Source organism: Vicugna pacos, chromosome 9 (genome assembly GCF_048564905.1).
Source record: "Vicugna pacos chromosome 9, VicPac4, whole genome shotgun sequence".
In the NCBI taxonomy this organism is placed as follows: Eukaryota; Metazoa; Chordata; class Mammalia; order Artiodactyla; family Camelidae; genus Vicugna; species Vicugna pacos.
Genome location: NC_132995.1, coordinates 9,604,669 through 9,620,698, shown reverse-complemented (window position 1 = coordinate 9,620,698; position 16,030 = coordinate 9,604,669). Strand labels below are relative to the sequence as shown.

The 16,030-nt window shown below is 38.4% G+C and overlaps 1 protein-coding gene across 3 annotated transcripts in view; it reads right to left on the bottom strand.

Annotated features, from left to right (window-relative positions):
* Nucleotides 1-11,772, bottom strand: part of ZNF112 (zinc finger protein 112) — a 29,817-nt gene extending 18,045 nt beyond the window's left edge. Inside the window, exons 1-2 of one of the 3 annotated variants that reach the window (XM_015243098.3) lie at nt 11,693-11,772; nt 271-318 (exon numbers count right to left, since the gene is read on the bottom strand). In XM_015243098.3, the coding sequence (XP_015098584.2) occupies nt 271-285 (15 nt within the window). In that variant the 5' untranslated portion in view covers nt 286-318; nt 11,693-11,772. Of the gene's footprint in view, nt 1-270; nt 319-2,705; nt 2,840-4,891; nt 4,935-11,692 lie in introns of those variants that run through there. The other 2 variants (XM_072966892.1, XM_072966891.1) reach the window with 2 other exon arrangements.
* Nucleotides 11,773-16,030: the final 4,258 nt, after the last annotated feature.

The following is a 16,030-nucleotide window of genomic DNA, read 5'->3' as shown; positions in this document are numbered from 1 at the left end:
GTAAATGGAAAGTAACCTTTAAAAATTGTATAAAAATAAAAAATTTAGAAAATAAAGTTAAAATAAAAATAAATATAAAATAAAATACATACATAAAATAGAAAAATAGAAAGAACTGAAAGGAAATTTTTAAAGAACAAAACAAAAGCGTGGCACATAAATGGTATTAAATGTCTGCTGCCATTCTTTATTCTTGGCAAGGAAGAGAAAAAAGGGGTCTACTTACTGAGCAATAACCTGTTACGTGACTGAAATAAAAATCCAACTCACCTGAAACTTGATCATTTTCTCCTCTTTTTCCTGGGGAAAGGCAGAGACCTGAAAAGGTACAAAAGATAACAAGAAAGAAGGCATGAGGGAAAGGCAAATGTATGTCTGTGCAAATCAAAAAAAAAGGCATCCCTTCTCCCAGGCAGACACAGCCACATACACCTTCACGGGCAGAGTGTGGGCTGGGGTCCAGCGGCCACTAGACTATCCTGGCAAGATGCCCACGTGCATGGGACAGCTTGCACCACTACTTCCAGCAGTCCTCACACACTTTGAGGCTCCCCAGATATTCATTCTGACTCTGGGGAAGGTGAGAAAGGAGAGACAGTTATGTGGAAGAGGAGAGGTACTGGTTAAAGGTGGACTCTGGGGACAATTCATTTCCAAAGTATGGCATTGCTATATATCTGCTGTATATTTGCTCTGTATTGGCACTGCTATGTATCTGCTATATATTTCTAACCACAGTTAAATGAATTACCTTTATATGGTTCATTTCTGCAACCTGCAACATTAGGATTGTAATAGTACCAACACTATGAGCTTGCTTAGGATTATACAGTGAGTAGTGGAAAACTTGCAACCACATCAATGCTTTCTATTATCTTGTAGCTGCAGAGAAGCAGATGCTAGTCTCCATCATCAAACTGTCCTTGCAAATGGGGTTGTAAGAAATCTGGGTGGCAGAGATTATGGCTTTTTACTTAATAACTTGTTGCCCTGATAATGATATTTGTTGAGACATTGAGACCAGCCTTATGAAAGTTTAACAGCTGGTAAACATTCTACTGAAGCTGGAGGAGGCTCAAATGGTCCATTCCTCTTCCCATGTGGATATAATAAAGATTACAGAAGCCTGTGATGCTACTTTATCTGTGTAAAGCACTCAGTGCTTGACCCCTGGGGGGATTTGGAGACCAGAAGTTTAATTTCATGGGCTCTTTCTCAACGTGATTTACTGTTCTCAACAGTTATTTACTGTTACTTCCCTTATTTATTATTCCCAAGCAACTTCAAGGTCATCTGTGGAGAAAAAGAACTCAAAAAGGGGGGGGGTGCTAATCATGGGCTACGAATAAGACAGAGCCTTTTAGCACCATGCTAGCAAGGTTTTCTGGGGCTCTGGTAGAGTACCCAGCCCCTCCCAAGTCCCTGCCCACCGAGGGCACTGCTGGAGAAGCCACAGAATGTGTGCACAGCCCCCAGGAACAAGGATTAACTTGGCTGCATGACTAGAAGTGGAAGAGCTGAGTTTTCTTTCACTGATCTAACACTGATGGATCACCTTCTAAAAGGGACAGATTTAGTTCCCAGATCTCTACTTGCAAGGAGCCTAGTGTAGGGGACCAATTAAGAAATCAGCAACTATACCGTACAACAATAAGATGCCAGAGCAGAGTTTAGACAAGGTCCTCTGGGAGAGAATGGAAGGGGCCCCAAACCCAGGCTGAATAAGGGGGAGGGCCAGATGGGCTCCATGGAAAAAATGAGGCCTGATATCAGCCCTGGAGGATGACAGAGCTGTATTAGCCACTCTCAGCTAATCCGAGTACTGACACGGAATGAGAGTCAGAGGGCAACTGGGACAAATGAGGAGGCGGAAAAAGTGGTGAGAAGTCAGGAGCCTGATCATGTGCTTTAGAAAAATTGCCTCATTTAATCCTCACAACAACGACCAGAGAGGTTGGGACAATTTTTGCAGTTAAGAATATCAAAACATTGAGACTTTAAGATATTTTGCTTGTGGTTAGCTATTTAGTCAGCAGAGCAGCCAGAGTTATTAGCCCAGAGTCTGTGTTCTTAATTACTAGGTCAGTGGATCTCAATCTGCCAACTTACTCACTGGTATCACTGGGGGGTAAAAAAAAAAAGAAAGCCAACAAAACCAATGCCCAGCCAAGCCAGTCTAGAATCTATAAATCAGCATCTGTAGGAAGAGTTTCCATGGATGACTACAGTTTGCAGAGAGGGATGCAAACCACAGACTGTGAGATGAGTAAGAGGCAGTCTGCAAGCTAAGCCCATGCAATTAACCACTAGGTCATTCAGCCTCTCAGTGAGTACAGGACATCACTGGAGAATACACAAGCCAGGAGCAGAGCACGGCCTGAGACCCAGGCCTGCTGATTCCCCAGTCCCCAAAAGTTCCTGAAGCTGACTCCACTCTGAGTTGTGGATGTCTTTGCAGGAAGACTTAGCATGAAGACAGGCTTCCAGTTTAAACCAGCCTGATCAGCTTTCTCAAGCAATAGGCGGGTCACTATTCATCCTCAGGACCTTGAAAATTCAGAATATAAGGCAATTCATATTAAGTAGGCATTTAAACAAACAGTGGTCATCCTACAGAATGTTCTTGTTTCTTTGTGTGTTTGCTAGAGTCAAAGTCTGATTATGTTCCTTTCTTGGTTATAAAACATGTGTATGGTAGCCAATACCTTTAGATAAAGTCTGGGTTCCATGCAAGACACACAGAGAAGAATCTTCCACATCCGTTTGCTCATTTTTTTCTCCAAAGCCTCTCTTCCCCTGTAACCTCCAGCCTGTAAACTGCTTGATCTCAGGAAACCCTCCAGGCCTTTGCATGTGCTATTCCTCTGACCTTCTTCCTTTTTTACCTAGATCAGAGGTTGGTAAACTTTTTTTTTTTTAATATATAACGGGACAGATAGTATATCTTTTAGGCTTTGTGGCCACATCCAGTTTCTCTCCAATACTGTTCTTATTCTTTTACAGCCTTTTAAACGTACAAGCCATTCTCAGCAGGGGAGTAAGAGATTTACAAAAACCATGGCCATGGGGAGTAGTTTGCCCACCTGCATCCTCCACTCTCTTAGATTTTAACACTCAGCTGCTCCAGGATACCTTTTAACAGGTTTGGCTGCAGCCTTATCAGTTACTAAAACCTACTTTGCCAGTCCATTTTTGCCAGAAAGCAATGTTTTGGCCAAGAGCCCAGGCTATAGAATCGGACTACCAAGCTTCAATCTTGATTCTGCCACTTACTGGCAGAGTAAACTTTTGCAAGTTAATTAACCTCTTGATGCCTCTATTTCTTCATCTGTAAAATGGAAATACAAAGAGTTATTATGAAGAATAGATAAGTTAATGCATCAAAGCATTCGAAAGCCAGTGTGATTCGTAAGAAAAACCCAATAAATATTAGCTATTACTAGGATCATCCTCATTGTCACCATGAAATATACAGAAGCCACATATTAGCCCTGGTTTGTTTCTAAGTATACTTATTTTGGGTAGTAATTATCAATAGGTGTTTATCACCTTTTGAATATTCTGAAAAAGCTGGTCGCTTCAGCATCCCACCAAAACTGACTGAGATAAAGGACAGGGAATATCTGTAGTATTTAGTCTCCTACATCCATTTTCAGAAAATTTGAATATAATCTCACATTGCGGAAGGTTCCTACTTCCCGATGTGTGTTGGAAAGCTACACCAGCAGCACACAGATCCTTCCTGCTAATCCCTATACTTGCAATAAGCACAATGAGAACTTGACCTAGTCCCTTCTACCAGAAACCTGCAACTGAGTAGGAGACAGACCAGAAAGAGGGAGCAGAAATTCCAGTGAACTCAAAGACAGGTCACAAGAAATTGCTAAAATTGAAGCTCAAGAAAATCATGTGCATTTCATTGGTTTTTGATGGCATGTTCTAGAAATGTTGATGAGGTCGAGTTGGTTAACAGTATTGTTCAGGTAAGAATAATCAGTTTTGTATTCTTACTGAGTTTTGGTCTGCTTGCTCTACGGACTAGAAGAGAGTTGCAATCTCCACATGTAATTGCGGAGTTCTCTATTCTTTCAGTCGTCAGGTCTTCTTCACGTAGTTTGAAGCTCTGTTGTTTTCAGGATGCATATTTAGGACTGTTGTGTATACTTGGTGAGTTGACCCTTGGTGTAGCGTCCCTATTTACCCATGGTGATAGTCCTTGTTCTGAAGTCTACTTTACCTGATACTCATATAGTCACTCCAGCTTTCTTCTGATTGGTGGTTGCCTGGTACCTTTTTTAAAAAAAAATCTTTTTAACTTTCCACCTATCTATATCCCTGATGTAAGGATATCCAAAGTGGGGTTCCTTTAGATAGCATATACTCGGTTTTTGTTCTTTATCTGATCATATAATCTCTTTTAATTAATCTATGTAGGTCACTAGCATTTCATGTAATTTTTATCTTCATACACAGAGGTGGGAAAACCACCCAGCTGTCACGTAATTTTTAACATGGCTGGATTTAAGTCTACCATTTTATTATTTTTTTCCCCTGTTTTTCCTTCCTAATTTTCTTCTTCTATTACTTTTTCCTGCCTTCTTTTAGGTTTTTTTTTTTTTTAAGTATTCAATTCATTTTAATTTATCTATTAGTTTTTGGCTATTATCACCCGAGTTGCTTTTTTTTTCCTCTAGGGTTGCAATATACATACCTAATCTTTCACAGTGTACTTACTGTTATTATGTTACCAATTCCCCCTTTATGTATTACTTATTGTATGTATTACTTATTGTATGTATTACTCTATATACAATACTCTAGTCAGGAAGTTATAATTTTTACTTTAAACAATTGCATTTTTAAGAGGAGAAAAACATTATGTTACACGTACCAAAAACCTTACTATTTCTGTTGTTCTTTCTTCACTTCTGAAGTTCCTAGTTTCCATTTGGCACCAAGCCTAAAGAATTTCCTTTGGCACTCCAGTTTTGCATAGGTAGGACATTTTTTCCCCTTCATTCCTGAAGGAAATTTTCAGTGGATACATACTTTGAGTTGACAATTCCTTTAAGAACACCAAAGATGTTGTTCCAATGTTTCCTGATCTTCATAGTTTCCAATGAGAAATCTGCAGACATATGAATCACTGTTCTACCATATATAATGTGTCATTTCCAGGGGTGGAAAGGTTGTAACATCTGCAAGTCAATCTCTTCATCTACTTAGAAGCAGCAGCCCAAAGTGCTCAGTGGCTGAAATGAAACCAAATGACTAGACTAAAAGAGACCACTGTGTACTCTAGGTATGCTCAAGAATCTTTATCTTTAATTTTCAGAAGCTTGATTATGATGTATCCAGAAATAATTTTCTTTGAATTGGCTATATTTGGTATTCACTGAGCTTCCTGAATCTGTAAATGTACATCTCTCACCAAATTTGGGGAGTTTTCAGCATGACTTCCACATAAATATTCCTCTCCTCTCCTCCTGCGACTCCAATAACATGCATATTAGACTTTTAATATTATCTCAGAAATCCTTAAGGCTCCACTCATTTTTTTCAATGTTTTTTCTCTCTGTTGTTCAGATTGCACTATTTATAATCATTTATCTTCAAGTTCATTGATTCTTTCCTTTGTCATCTTCAGTCTGCTATTGAGCCCACCAAATTAACTTTTTATCTCAGGCATTGCATTTTTCATTAAACAAACATTAATTTATAAGAATTTTAAGTATTTTTCTCAACTATAATAGAATTAAACGAGAAATGAATAACAAAAAGCTATATGGACAATCTCCAAACTTTTAGAAATTAAACAGCATACTTCTAGGAACCAGTGGACCAAAGTCACAATAGAGCATATGTTGAATGGACTCAAAATGAAGAGGCAACATATCAAAATGTATGAGATGCAGCCCAAACAGATATTTTAGAAAAAATACATCCAATGACTTATATGTTAAAAAAGAAGAAGGGTCTTAAGTCCATCATCTAAGCTAAGAACTAGGAAAGAAAGGGCAAATAAAGTAAACCTAAAACAAACAGAAAAAAAGGAAATAATAAACATATGACAGAAATCAATAAATCCAAAATAAACATGAAACATAAAACAATGTAACTGAAAATACAAAAACAACAGACAAAATCAGGATTGGCAAAATATGGCCATTATACAGGTCCACTGGTTATTTCTGTATAGGCTGTGAACTAATAATGATTTTTACCATTCTTTGAGATGAACTAACACTGATTTTTTTTTTAATGGTTGGGGAAAAAAAAAGTCTTAAGAATATTATTTTATGACACAAGAAAATTACATGAAATTCAAATGTCAGTGTTCATAAAGTTTTACTGGAACACTGCCATGCTCATTTGTTTATGTACTGCCTCTAGTTGCTTTCACACTACAGCAGCAGAGTTGTGTAGTTGCAACAGAGACAGTGTGTGCCCCTCTCATTTCTCTGTACTGTGGCTAAGCAGAATACAAATCACAGTGACCCAGCTGCAGCTCAAGGGTGCTTCAAGTACCACATGTATTGACAAGTATCACATGTATTGATATACCACAACATTTTGATTTTTTTTATTACTAGCACATACTCATCATGTCAAAACGAGAAGAGAAAAACAGACTTCAAATGTTGCACTTTCAAGGCACACTGGAAGTAAAATATTTTGTTACTGAATGAGATGGCAAAGCCTTTTGCTTATTATGTGGTAACAACACAGCTCTGCTAAAAGAATACAGTATGTGTCAATATTATCAGACTAAGCATTCATCACAAATATGCTCAACTCACAGGAAAGCACTGGGCAGAAAAATTAGAAAATTTTTAATGAAATGTCTCATTAGAACAGAAATTCTTCAAAAAAATAAATAAAAATGAAGCTGCAACCAATGTAAGTATTGGATATTCAAATATTCAGCTTCTATTTCTGACCCCAGCAAATAAAGCAATTTACTAGTTAATTAAATCATGCTTGATTGTAGCAGCCAAAGAAATATGTCCAGAGACAATAAACTCTTTAAAGATTATTAGACTTTGGGCAACAATGGTTGCTCAAAGAGTTGAATACAATGGGAACAACATTATAGTCAATTAAAATACAAGGGAAATAATTCTGATAAATTTGGGGGGGGAGGGCTCTTCATAATTCAACATATATCACAAACGTTGCTCAGTAACTGTTTATTTAAGGATTCAATGCCAATTTGAAGTGAGTAATTAAAAAGCCTCTAGGAACAGTCTGAGCTGGAACAACTACAAGTGAAAATATTTTCAAAGAAGTTGAAAAGATACTAATTCAATACAACCCGAAGTGTAATCTTCTGGAATGTGTTAAAACTGATTACAAATTTATAAAGCTTATAATAGTGTAAGTGTTTAAAGCCTATGGTTATTCACTGCATTATTCATCAGCAGATACTCTGCAGAAAATATTTTAATATATCACGTACTAGTGAAGTAGCAGCATCATCAGTGAACTTCACCTTCTCTCATGGACTTCATCATCATCAGTTTCGTGAATTTGTGTCAGAAACAGACGCTGAATATCCTGACTTGCCTTACCACACAGCAGTTCCGTGGCTGAGCGGCAGTAAAGTTTTATTGTGATTTTTTAAATCTCACGGTTTCTGAATGAGAAAGCTGCCTCCACCACTATTATCAGATACTGAATGGCTTTGGAAATTAGCTTTAGCTCCCAGCTTCATGACCTTTCTTAATGAATTCAACCTATAAGTAGAAGGCAAAAAGAGCACTTATACTGTAATAAAGTCATTTCAATAACAACTGATTTTGTTTGAATCACAAGTAATGCTAAGCTACTTTATAAATTTCCATTGAGGTCAAAAGTTAAAACAAGGAAGATTTCTGGTCCCATACGAATTTGTAGTGTGATGATGCAACTGCCAAAACTCACAGCATTTTACACTAAAAATACTTCTGCATACAGGTTAAACAACAAATGTTGAAAAATTAAATGAGGCTGTTTAACGAGCACTTGTCCAATCTTAAAGTGCATAATGATCACCTGGTTTCTATTAAAAGGAAGATCCTTGATCCTACCCCCTCAAAATTCTAAATAATTTGGTTTGGGACTAGATCCAAGGATCTGCCTTTATATACAGCTCCCAATTGCTGATGCTGCTTGAAAGTAGCCAGAGAAAAACAATGCATTACCTACAGGGGTACAATGACTTGAATGAATCCATATTTCTCATTAGAAACCATTAAGACAAGAAGAAAACAGCATTATACTTTTAAAGTAGTGAAAGAAAAGAATTGTCAAAGCAGAATTGTATACTAAGGACATAGCTTAGAAAAATATTCAGGAATGAAGGTGAAATAATGATATTCTCAGATGAACTAAGAATTCATAGGGAGCAGACTCGCTCTAAACGGACTAGTAAAGGAAAATTTTCAAAGGAAATGAGAGAAAGATATTTGCATTATCAGGAAGGAGGAGCAACAGAACAGTAAATGTTCAGGAAAATAAGACATTTCTCTTGAGTTCTTTACAATATATTTTGCTGTTGGAAGCAAAAATTAAAACACCAATAGGGTTTTCAAAGTGTAAACATGCAATACATAACAACTAGAGCACAAAGGTAATGCATTCTTTTTCTCTGACTGCTTTCTAGTTTCTTTCTTTGTCTTTAGTTTTCAGTGGTTTGATTATGATGTGCCTGGGCTTGGATTGCTTTGAGTTTATCCTGTTTTGGATTTGTTCAACTTATTAGAAGAAATCTCTAACGTACACTTAAGATACTAGAAGACAGAAGCGAAATAAAGCCAAGCCAAGCAAAAGAAAGGAAATAATAATGTTAAAAGTAGAAATCAATGAAATTGAAGTTTTTAACTTTTTTTTACAATAACAAAAACTCTAGCAAGAATGGCAAAGAACAAAAGAGAGATAACAAAAGTTACCAATATTAGGAATGAAAGAGTAGATATCACTACTTCCAGTAGGAAATATGAGAAAATCTTCCTGATTTGGAGTTAGGCAGAGTTCCTAGATATGAAAAGCAGAATTCATAAAAGAAAACACTGACAAATAAAACTTCATTGAAATTACAATCTTTTGCTCTGCAAAAGACACTGTTAAGAGAATGAAAAGACAAGCTATAAGCAGAGAAGAAATATCTACAAATCACATATCTGATAAAGGACTAATATCCAGAATATATGAACAACTCTCAAAAATCAACAATAAGGAAAACACAACCCAATTACCCAATTTAAAACTGGGCCAAACATATAAACAAACAACTTAGCAAAGTCAATTAAGCTGAAGAAAAGGTATATCTCTTGAACATCTTTTAAATTAAAGTCACAATGAGATACCAACACATGCCTACTGTAATGGCTAAAATTTTTTAAAAAGGCAATACTAAATGCTGACAAGGATGTGGAGCAAGTGGAAGTCTCCTATACCATTAATGGGAATGCAAAAGGGTAGATCCCCTAGAGAACAGTTCGGCTGCTTCTTACAAAGTGAAACAGGTATTTTCCATATGACTCAGCAATCCCATTCCTGGTTATGAATTAACCAGAGAAATAAATACAAAATCTTATACACAAATGTTTACAGCAGCTTATTCATAACTACTAAAAACTAGAAACATTTGAAATATTCTTCAACAGGTGAATGGATAAACTATGGTATATCCATAATGTAATACTAACCAGTAATAAAAACAAATGAAGTACGGGGGGAGGGTAGTTCAGTTGTTAGAGCACATGCTTAGCATATATGAGGTCTTGAGTTCAGTCCTCAGTACCTCCATTAAAAAATAAACAAACAAATAAATATACAAATCTAATTACCTTCCCAAACAAAAACAAAACAAATGAAGTACTGATACACACAACAACTTGGAAGAATGTCAAAGGCATTATGCTGAGTGAAAGAACCCAGTCTTAGAAGATAACAGACGGTACAAGTCCACTTACATAACATTTTTGAAAAGACAAACCTACAGAGTTATAGTGGTTGCAGTGAGGGATGATTATAAAAGGAAAATAGAAGGGGAATTTTGGGGGGTGATGGAACTGTTCTGTACCTGACAACAGTGGTGATTATACAAATCCTTACCTGTGGTAAAATTAATAGAACTGTACCCACGAAAGGAAAAAATCAGTCAATTTTACTGAATGATAATTGGTTTAAAAAAAAACTGCTTCTCATTTGTAAAATGAGGGTAATGATAGATTTGCTAATGAGAAATAAATTAATAACTGTAAATCACTGGAAACACTGCCTAGTTGTAAAACACAAGTAACAATAAATGTTAATTATCGTTCCTATCAATGTGTTTCTTAGGAACTTTGTCTTAGATCATGAAAATAATTGTTCATAAGCTTTTCAGTAATCTGAGAGATGGTGGAATACAATTAAATTGCAAATGGCTAAAAAAAAAAAAAGTCAACAAAAACTCAGTTTTCAACGCCTCTACAAAAATCCAAACATGCATTCTCAACCTGACATTAAACACATTAAGAACTAAAGCAGCAGATTGAAACTACCTAAATTTAAATCCCAGCTAAGCCTGTTACCAGCTGTGTGACCCAGGATAAACAACTTATGCTGTCTTTGACTCAGTTTCCTCATCTTCAACATGGGAATAACAGTATCCCCAGCTCCCACAGGGCTCTTGTGAGGACTAAATATGTTTCAGTCATACAAAACTCCTAGAATAATGTTTCCACTAAATGTTTAAATAGTATCATTATTACTTATGCCCAAGTACTCCCCCATCCCTTCCTGCATTTATCCAATAAATAACAGGTCAACTTTGTAGCAGAAGCATTTGCCCAGGAGTGAAGGAGTATCTTCTCCCCTGAGAAGAGATGACATAAGAGGAAGAAGGATGCTAAGTCCTACTCAGGTGAGGCTCTGCTGCCTGGAGCCAAAGGGTCATTCCCTTCTCGCTGCAGCCTTTTTCAAGAAGTCAAGGCTGGGAAAGGAAAGGAGGCTGGGAGAAATCAGAACTTCATCAGCATTCCCGCATAAATTACTGTGGACGTCCCAGACAACAGCTAGGAGTCACCTCCTCCAAAAGTTAAAATTTAAATAAAAAAAAATCATGAGGTATTAGGGTACAGCCCCGCTTCCTTCAGGGAATCTGAGATGCGCCAGGCACACTGCGGCAGGAGGTCTGACCCCATCCCAAGTTTCCAGAAGCTTTCAGGGAATTGAGCGCTTCTTGGGAAATTAAAAAATACTAGTAACAAGAGGCGTATTTTTTAACCACAAGCCAGCCCCTGTTCTAAGTCTTTTCCTGTATCTTCTCATTTAACTCTCAAAATAGCCTTATTAGGCAGACACATTTAACGCCAACTTTAAAGAAGAGTAAACAGGCAGAGACGTTTACGTAGATACTCGCCGAATACTGTACTGTTAGGAAGCAGCAGCGCGGGCTGGTGGTCGGGGAAAGGGTCGGGAAAGTACAGAACCCAGGAGCCCCTCAACCCCAGCGACGTACGGCCCCGGCCCGGGCCCTAAACCCGGGATGCTCCAAACGCCCCACGCTCCAACAGGCTCATTCAAAGCGAGCATCAACCCGCCCTTTGCCGCAGGCGGATTCCTTCCCCAAGCTTGAGGGCTGGGTAGCTACGGGCCCACAACAAAGCGAAGAAAGGTCAGTGTGGACGTTGCGGGAGAAGGGCCCGGCGAGGGGAGGGCTCACCTTTCAGAGAGGAACGAAGGCCGCGGCCTCGCGTACCTGGGCCGGAAGTGACTCTGGCTACAGAGACCTCCTGGACTACGCTTCCCAGAATTCCAGTAGGGAGCAGGGACACAGCCTCGGCCTCCTGTAGCGGAAGTTACCCAACTACGGTGTTCCCGGACTACACTTCCCAGAATTCCCAGGCAGTTCGTCGCCTTCCTAGGGCGGAAGGGCTGGCTGCTGTACTCAGTCTTGACTGTATTTCACAGCCTCCTGGTCCGGAATGAATTCCGAAACGCAGCCTTCTTGGAGCCGAAATGCTTCCAAACTTAGAGCGCTCTACCATATACTTCTGTGTTTTCTCCAGCAGAGCATGCATTAAAGGTGTCTTTTTGGAGCGCAACTGTCTGATGCTTTCAATCTTCTGAACTACAATTCCCGAATCTCCTGCGGGGCAGCCCTTTCCCTTTTCGGTAGTAAGTATTTGGATAAGCGGTATTGTCTTCAGGATAGTCAGTATAAATCAACTCTATACTGTTAGTCGAGCTTGGCCCTCTCCCTTTTTTCTTTCTTTTCTTTCTTTCAAACGTGAATATAAACAAAGCAAACTCAACCAAAGCAAATTCTGTTTACCTACCCACCTACCCATTCCAAGAAACTACCCCATAAATAGAGACTAGAGAGGCTTGAAATACGAAAAAAGAAGAGAGTGTGGGAAAAAAGGAAACTTCCTATGCTGTTGGTAGGAATGTAATATTGGTGCAGCCATTATGGAGAACAGTATGGAGATTCTTTTAAAAACTGAAGACAGACTTACTTTAAGATCCAGCAATCCCATTCCTGGGCACATATCTGGAATAAATAATTCAAAGAGATACATGCACCCCAGTGTTCACAGCAGCACTATTTACAATAGCCAAGACATGGAAGCAACCTAAATGTCCACTGACAGATGACAGGATAAAGAAGATGTGGTATAAAAGCAAACTTCAGTTAAGGTGTTCAAAAGCAGGTGTGGAACAGTTGAATATAAATAAAAACAATAATAAAAGTCAATATTTTAAAAGCTAAAAAAAAAGATGTGGTATATTTATACAATGGAATACTACTCAGACATAAAATAAAATAATGCCATTTACAGCAACATGGATGGACCTGGAGATCGTCATACTAAGTAGCCAGAAAGAGAAAGAAAAATGCCATATGATATCACTTATATGTGGAATCTTAAAAAAAAAAAGACGCAAATGAACTTACTTACCAAACAGAAACAGACTCACAGACATAGAAAACAAACTTATGGTTACTAGGGGTAAAGGGGGTGGTAAGTGATAAATTGGGAGTTCGGGATTTGCAGATATGAACTACTGTATATAAAATGGATAAACAACAAGGTCTTACTGGATAGCACTGAGAACTATATTCAATACCTTGTAATGGCCTATAATGAAAAGGTGTATATATATATATTTTCCCTATAAATATTAAACCATGATTACTCTGAATTTCACCTCTCACTTACCCTTTTACTATATTTATATTGCCTTATTGATAGTAGGTAATCTCATCCAGCTGAAAATTATCCCCTAGAACAGCAATCTGTCCACATCAGGTGTAAGAAACCTGTTTACCAAGATCTCCCACACCAGGTTTCTGATCACATCTTCCAGTTTGCCTCTGGGTGTTGAGGCCACTCTTCCAAGTCCTTAATGTCTACAACTATCTACAACTACAACTATCCTGCAAAAGGCTGACTGTCAAAGAGTATATTTCTAGAACTTTCTCCCTCATACTATTGAATGACATGAAACTCACTGTCCTCTTTGACCCCACACTCCCACTGAAATGGCTATTACAGTTGTCAACGGATCAGTCTGTGTCCAATAAGGAGACAGAAACCACACAATGATTTAAAAAGAAGTCTAATAGAAGGAATTATTAAACTTTGAAGAGTAACTATACAATATTTTAAAACTCTATATAGTACCCTGATGCTGAGAGAGAGTATCAGAGGGAGCACTTAGCTTGGAAGGGACACTCTCTCCCAAAGCCTGGAGTTCAGACTTTATGAAGATATAGCTGCAGCCTACTGGATGGCAGAGAAGTTTTCTGTTTTGCCCAAGTCAGAGTTGGTCCCTAGTTGTGGGTCAAGGAGGAAGCAATATTCCAGGATGTAGGTGGTTCGTAGGCAAGCTGCAACCTAGTGGTGGGATGCACGGGCGTGCAGGAGGAGGGGTGGTGCCAACAGCATCATCCATTTGGGGAACAGAGGAACCACAGCCAGTGACTAGGTACGTGGATGTGTAGAGGGAATGGTTGTGCATGTGTGGGTAGAAAGCCTGGAGTGTGCAAGGCCCAAGTCCAGAGGTCCAGGGGAAGATGTCCTCGCACCCACTCTACCGACCCATTGAGCAGCTGCTACAAACAGCAGGAGACCTCTTCCTCCCGCAATTTTCTTCTGACATCCTCTACTGAGAAAGCTTAATATCATTTACTGCAAAGGAGAAATGCTCAAAGCAATTTCTTTCATTATCACAGAGTATGTACTGAAGGGTGAATTTGGAGCTGAAAGACAATGAATTAGTAACTGGCATACTGCCCCTGGACTTAACTGCAACCACTGCCATCCTGAAGTCCTAGCTGAGGTCAGTAGCTCGGGAAACTTTAGGTTATATAGGCGTCAAGGATAAGGTCAGCAAGCCAAGGACTGGCCTGAAACACAGCATGATGAGCAGACAGACACAAGGAAGGCCATCTAGTGAGAGGACAGCTGCCTCTCCTATTGGCCCATCTGTAGTAATTACCCATGCAAGGAGCTAACTACAGCCACCATCCAGTGACGGATCAAGCCCATTGCCTTCCATCTCCAGCAGCCTCTCTCTAAAGCAAATCCTCCATTACTTGAGTTGCTTTCCCCAAACAACTCACCCTCTCCAGCCTGAGTTCTACTGGCAATCTATCATGGGGAAAAAACAAAACAAAACAAAACACTGTATAAGAGTTGCTGAGTGTCTAATAGCAAAATTGTTACCTCAAGCATGTGAAGGGAAAATAGCCCCAGGACAGCATTTCCCATGTTAGGCGTCTCCCCTTATGGGTTCAATCCTCTGAACAACTCTTCAAACAACACTGAAAAGTGAAGTGTAGAGTGGGGGAGGGGGTGCTTCCCAGTGCTGCTCTGCATTCTAAAAATCTTGTGTATCAATCATGGGTCATAGTTTTATATTTTAAAACTTGATTTTTTTTCTCCAAACAATATGTGAAAATTTTTATAGGTCTAGGTCATTTTTAATGGTGTATGTTACTCCATTATATGGGGATACCATAATTTGCTCACTCTTATTCATGAACCTTTAGTTGATTGTAATTTTTATTATTGCAAATATTCTTAGAAGATGTTCCCTATTGAAACCATCTTTTCCAACTTGTGCAATTATGTCTTAAAGATAAATCTGAAGCAGGATTAGTGATTCAAAGGCAATGCTAATTATACACTTTGATACATATAGACAAAGTTCTCTCCAGAAATGTTATACCTGTTTTTTCCCCCATCAACTTATGTAAGAAAGCTGAATTTTTACTACTCCCTTACTGACACTGAATTTTGTTCATTGTTCACTACTGCCCACCTGGGTCAGTAAGAAGGTAACACTTCAGGGACGGTTTTATTTGCATCTGAATGGCTGTTCTGTATACAAATCATAACTAGTATGAAAATGTAATGTACAAAAAACTAGGAATAAAACATGATCCAAATGAAGAAATTTATAAATAAACTAAGATACAAAAAAAAAGAGACATTATTATTGAAGATGAACAAAGATACTATAAAGGTATCTCCTCCCAAATCCAACTATAACCCCAAACTAAATCACAATTTTGGTGGAAACCTGACAAAATGAGCACCTTCTAAAAACTTCTAAAAACATTATTAAACAACACTGCTGATAAACAGTGGTGTCCGAGTCTGCCAATGAACACTTTCGCCTTTTTTTTTTAGCCCCACCCCCCACCTTGGCCTTCTGTAAGTTGTTACTCACTTCAGTAAATGTTATTTTTACTTGATTTTATTAAGACGATTTGTAGGACACCATTTGTTAGTTGCATTTAATATGTGCGCTGACAAACTTTTTCACTATACATTGTAGAGTTTCTCAGCTGCACGGGATTTCTTATGTTGATAGACTGCATTTTTGATAAAGTTGTACTACATGTATATTGTCTGGAATACATCCTTTTTATGTACACACCAATGAATGAAGATTCTCCCTGAAAAAGTTCTGTCTACACCATTTAAATGCCTGCACTGCCACAGAGAGCCTTAAACATTGAAAAATTCTGAACTCTGAATTACAAGGT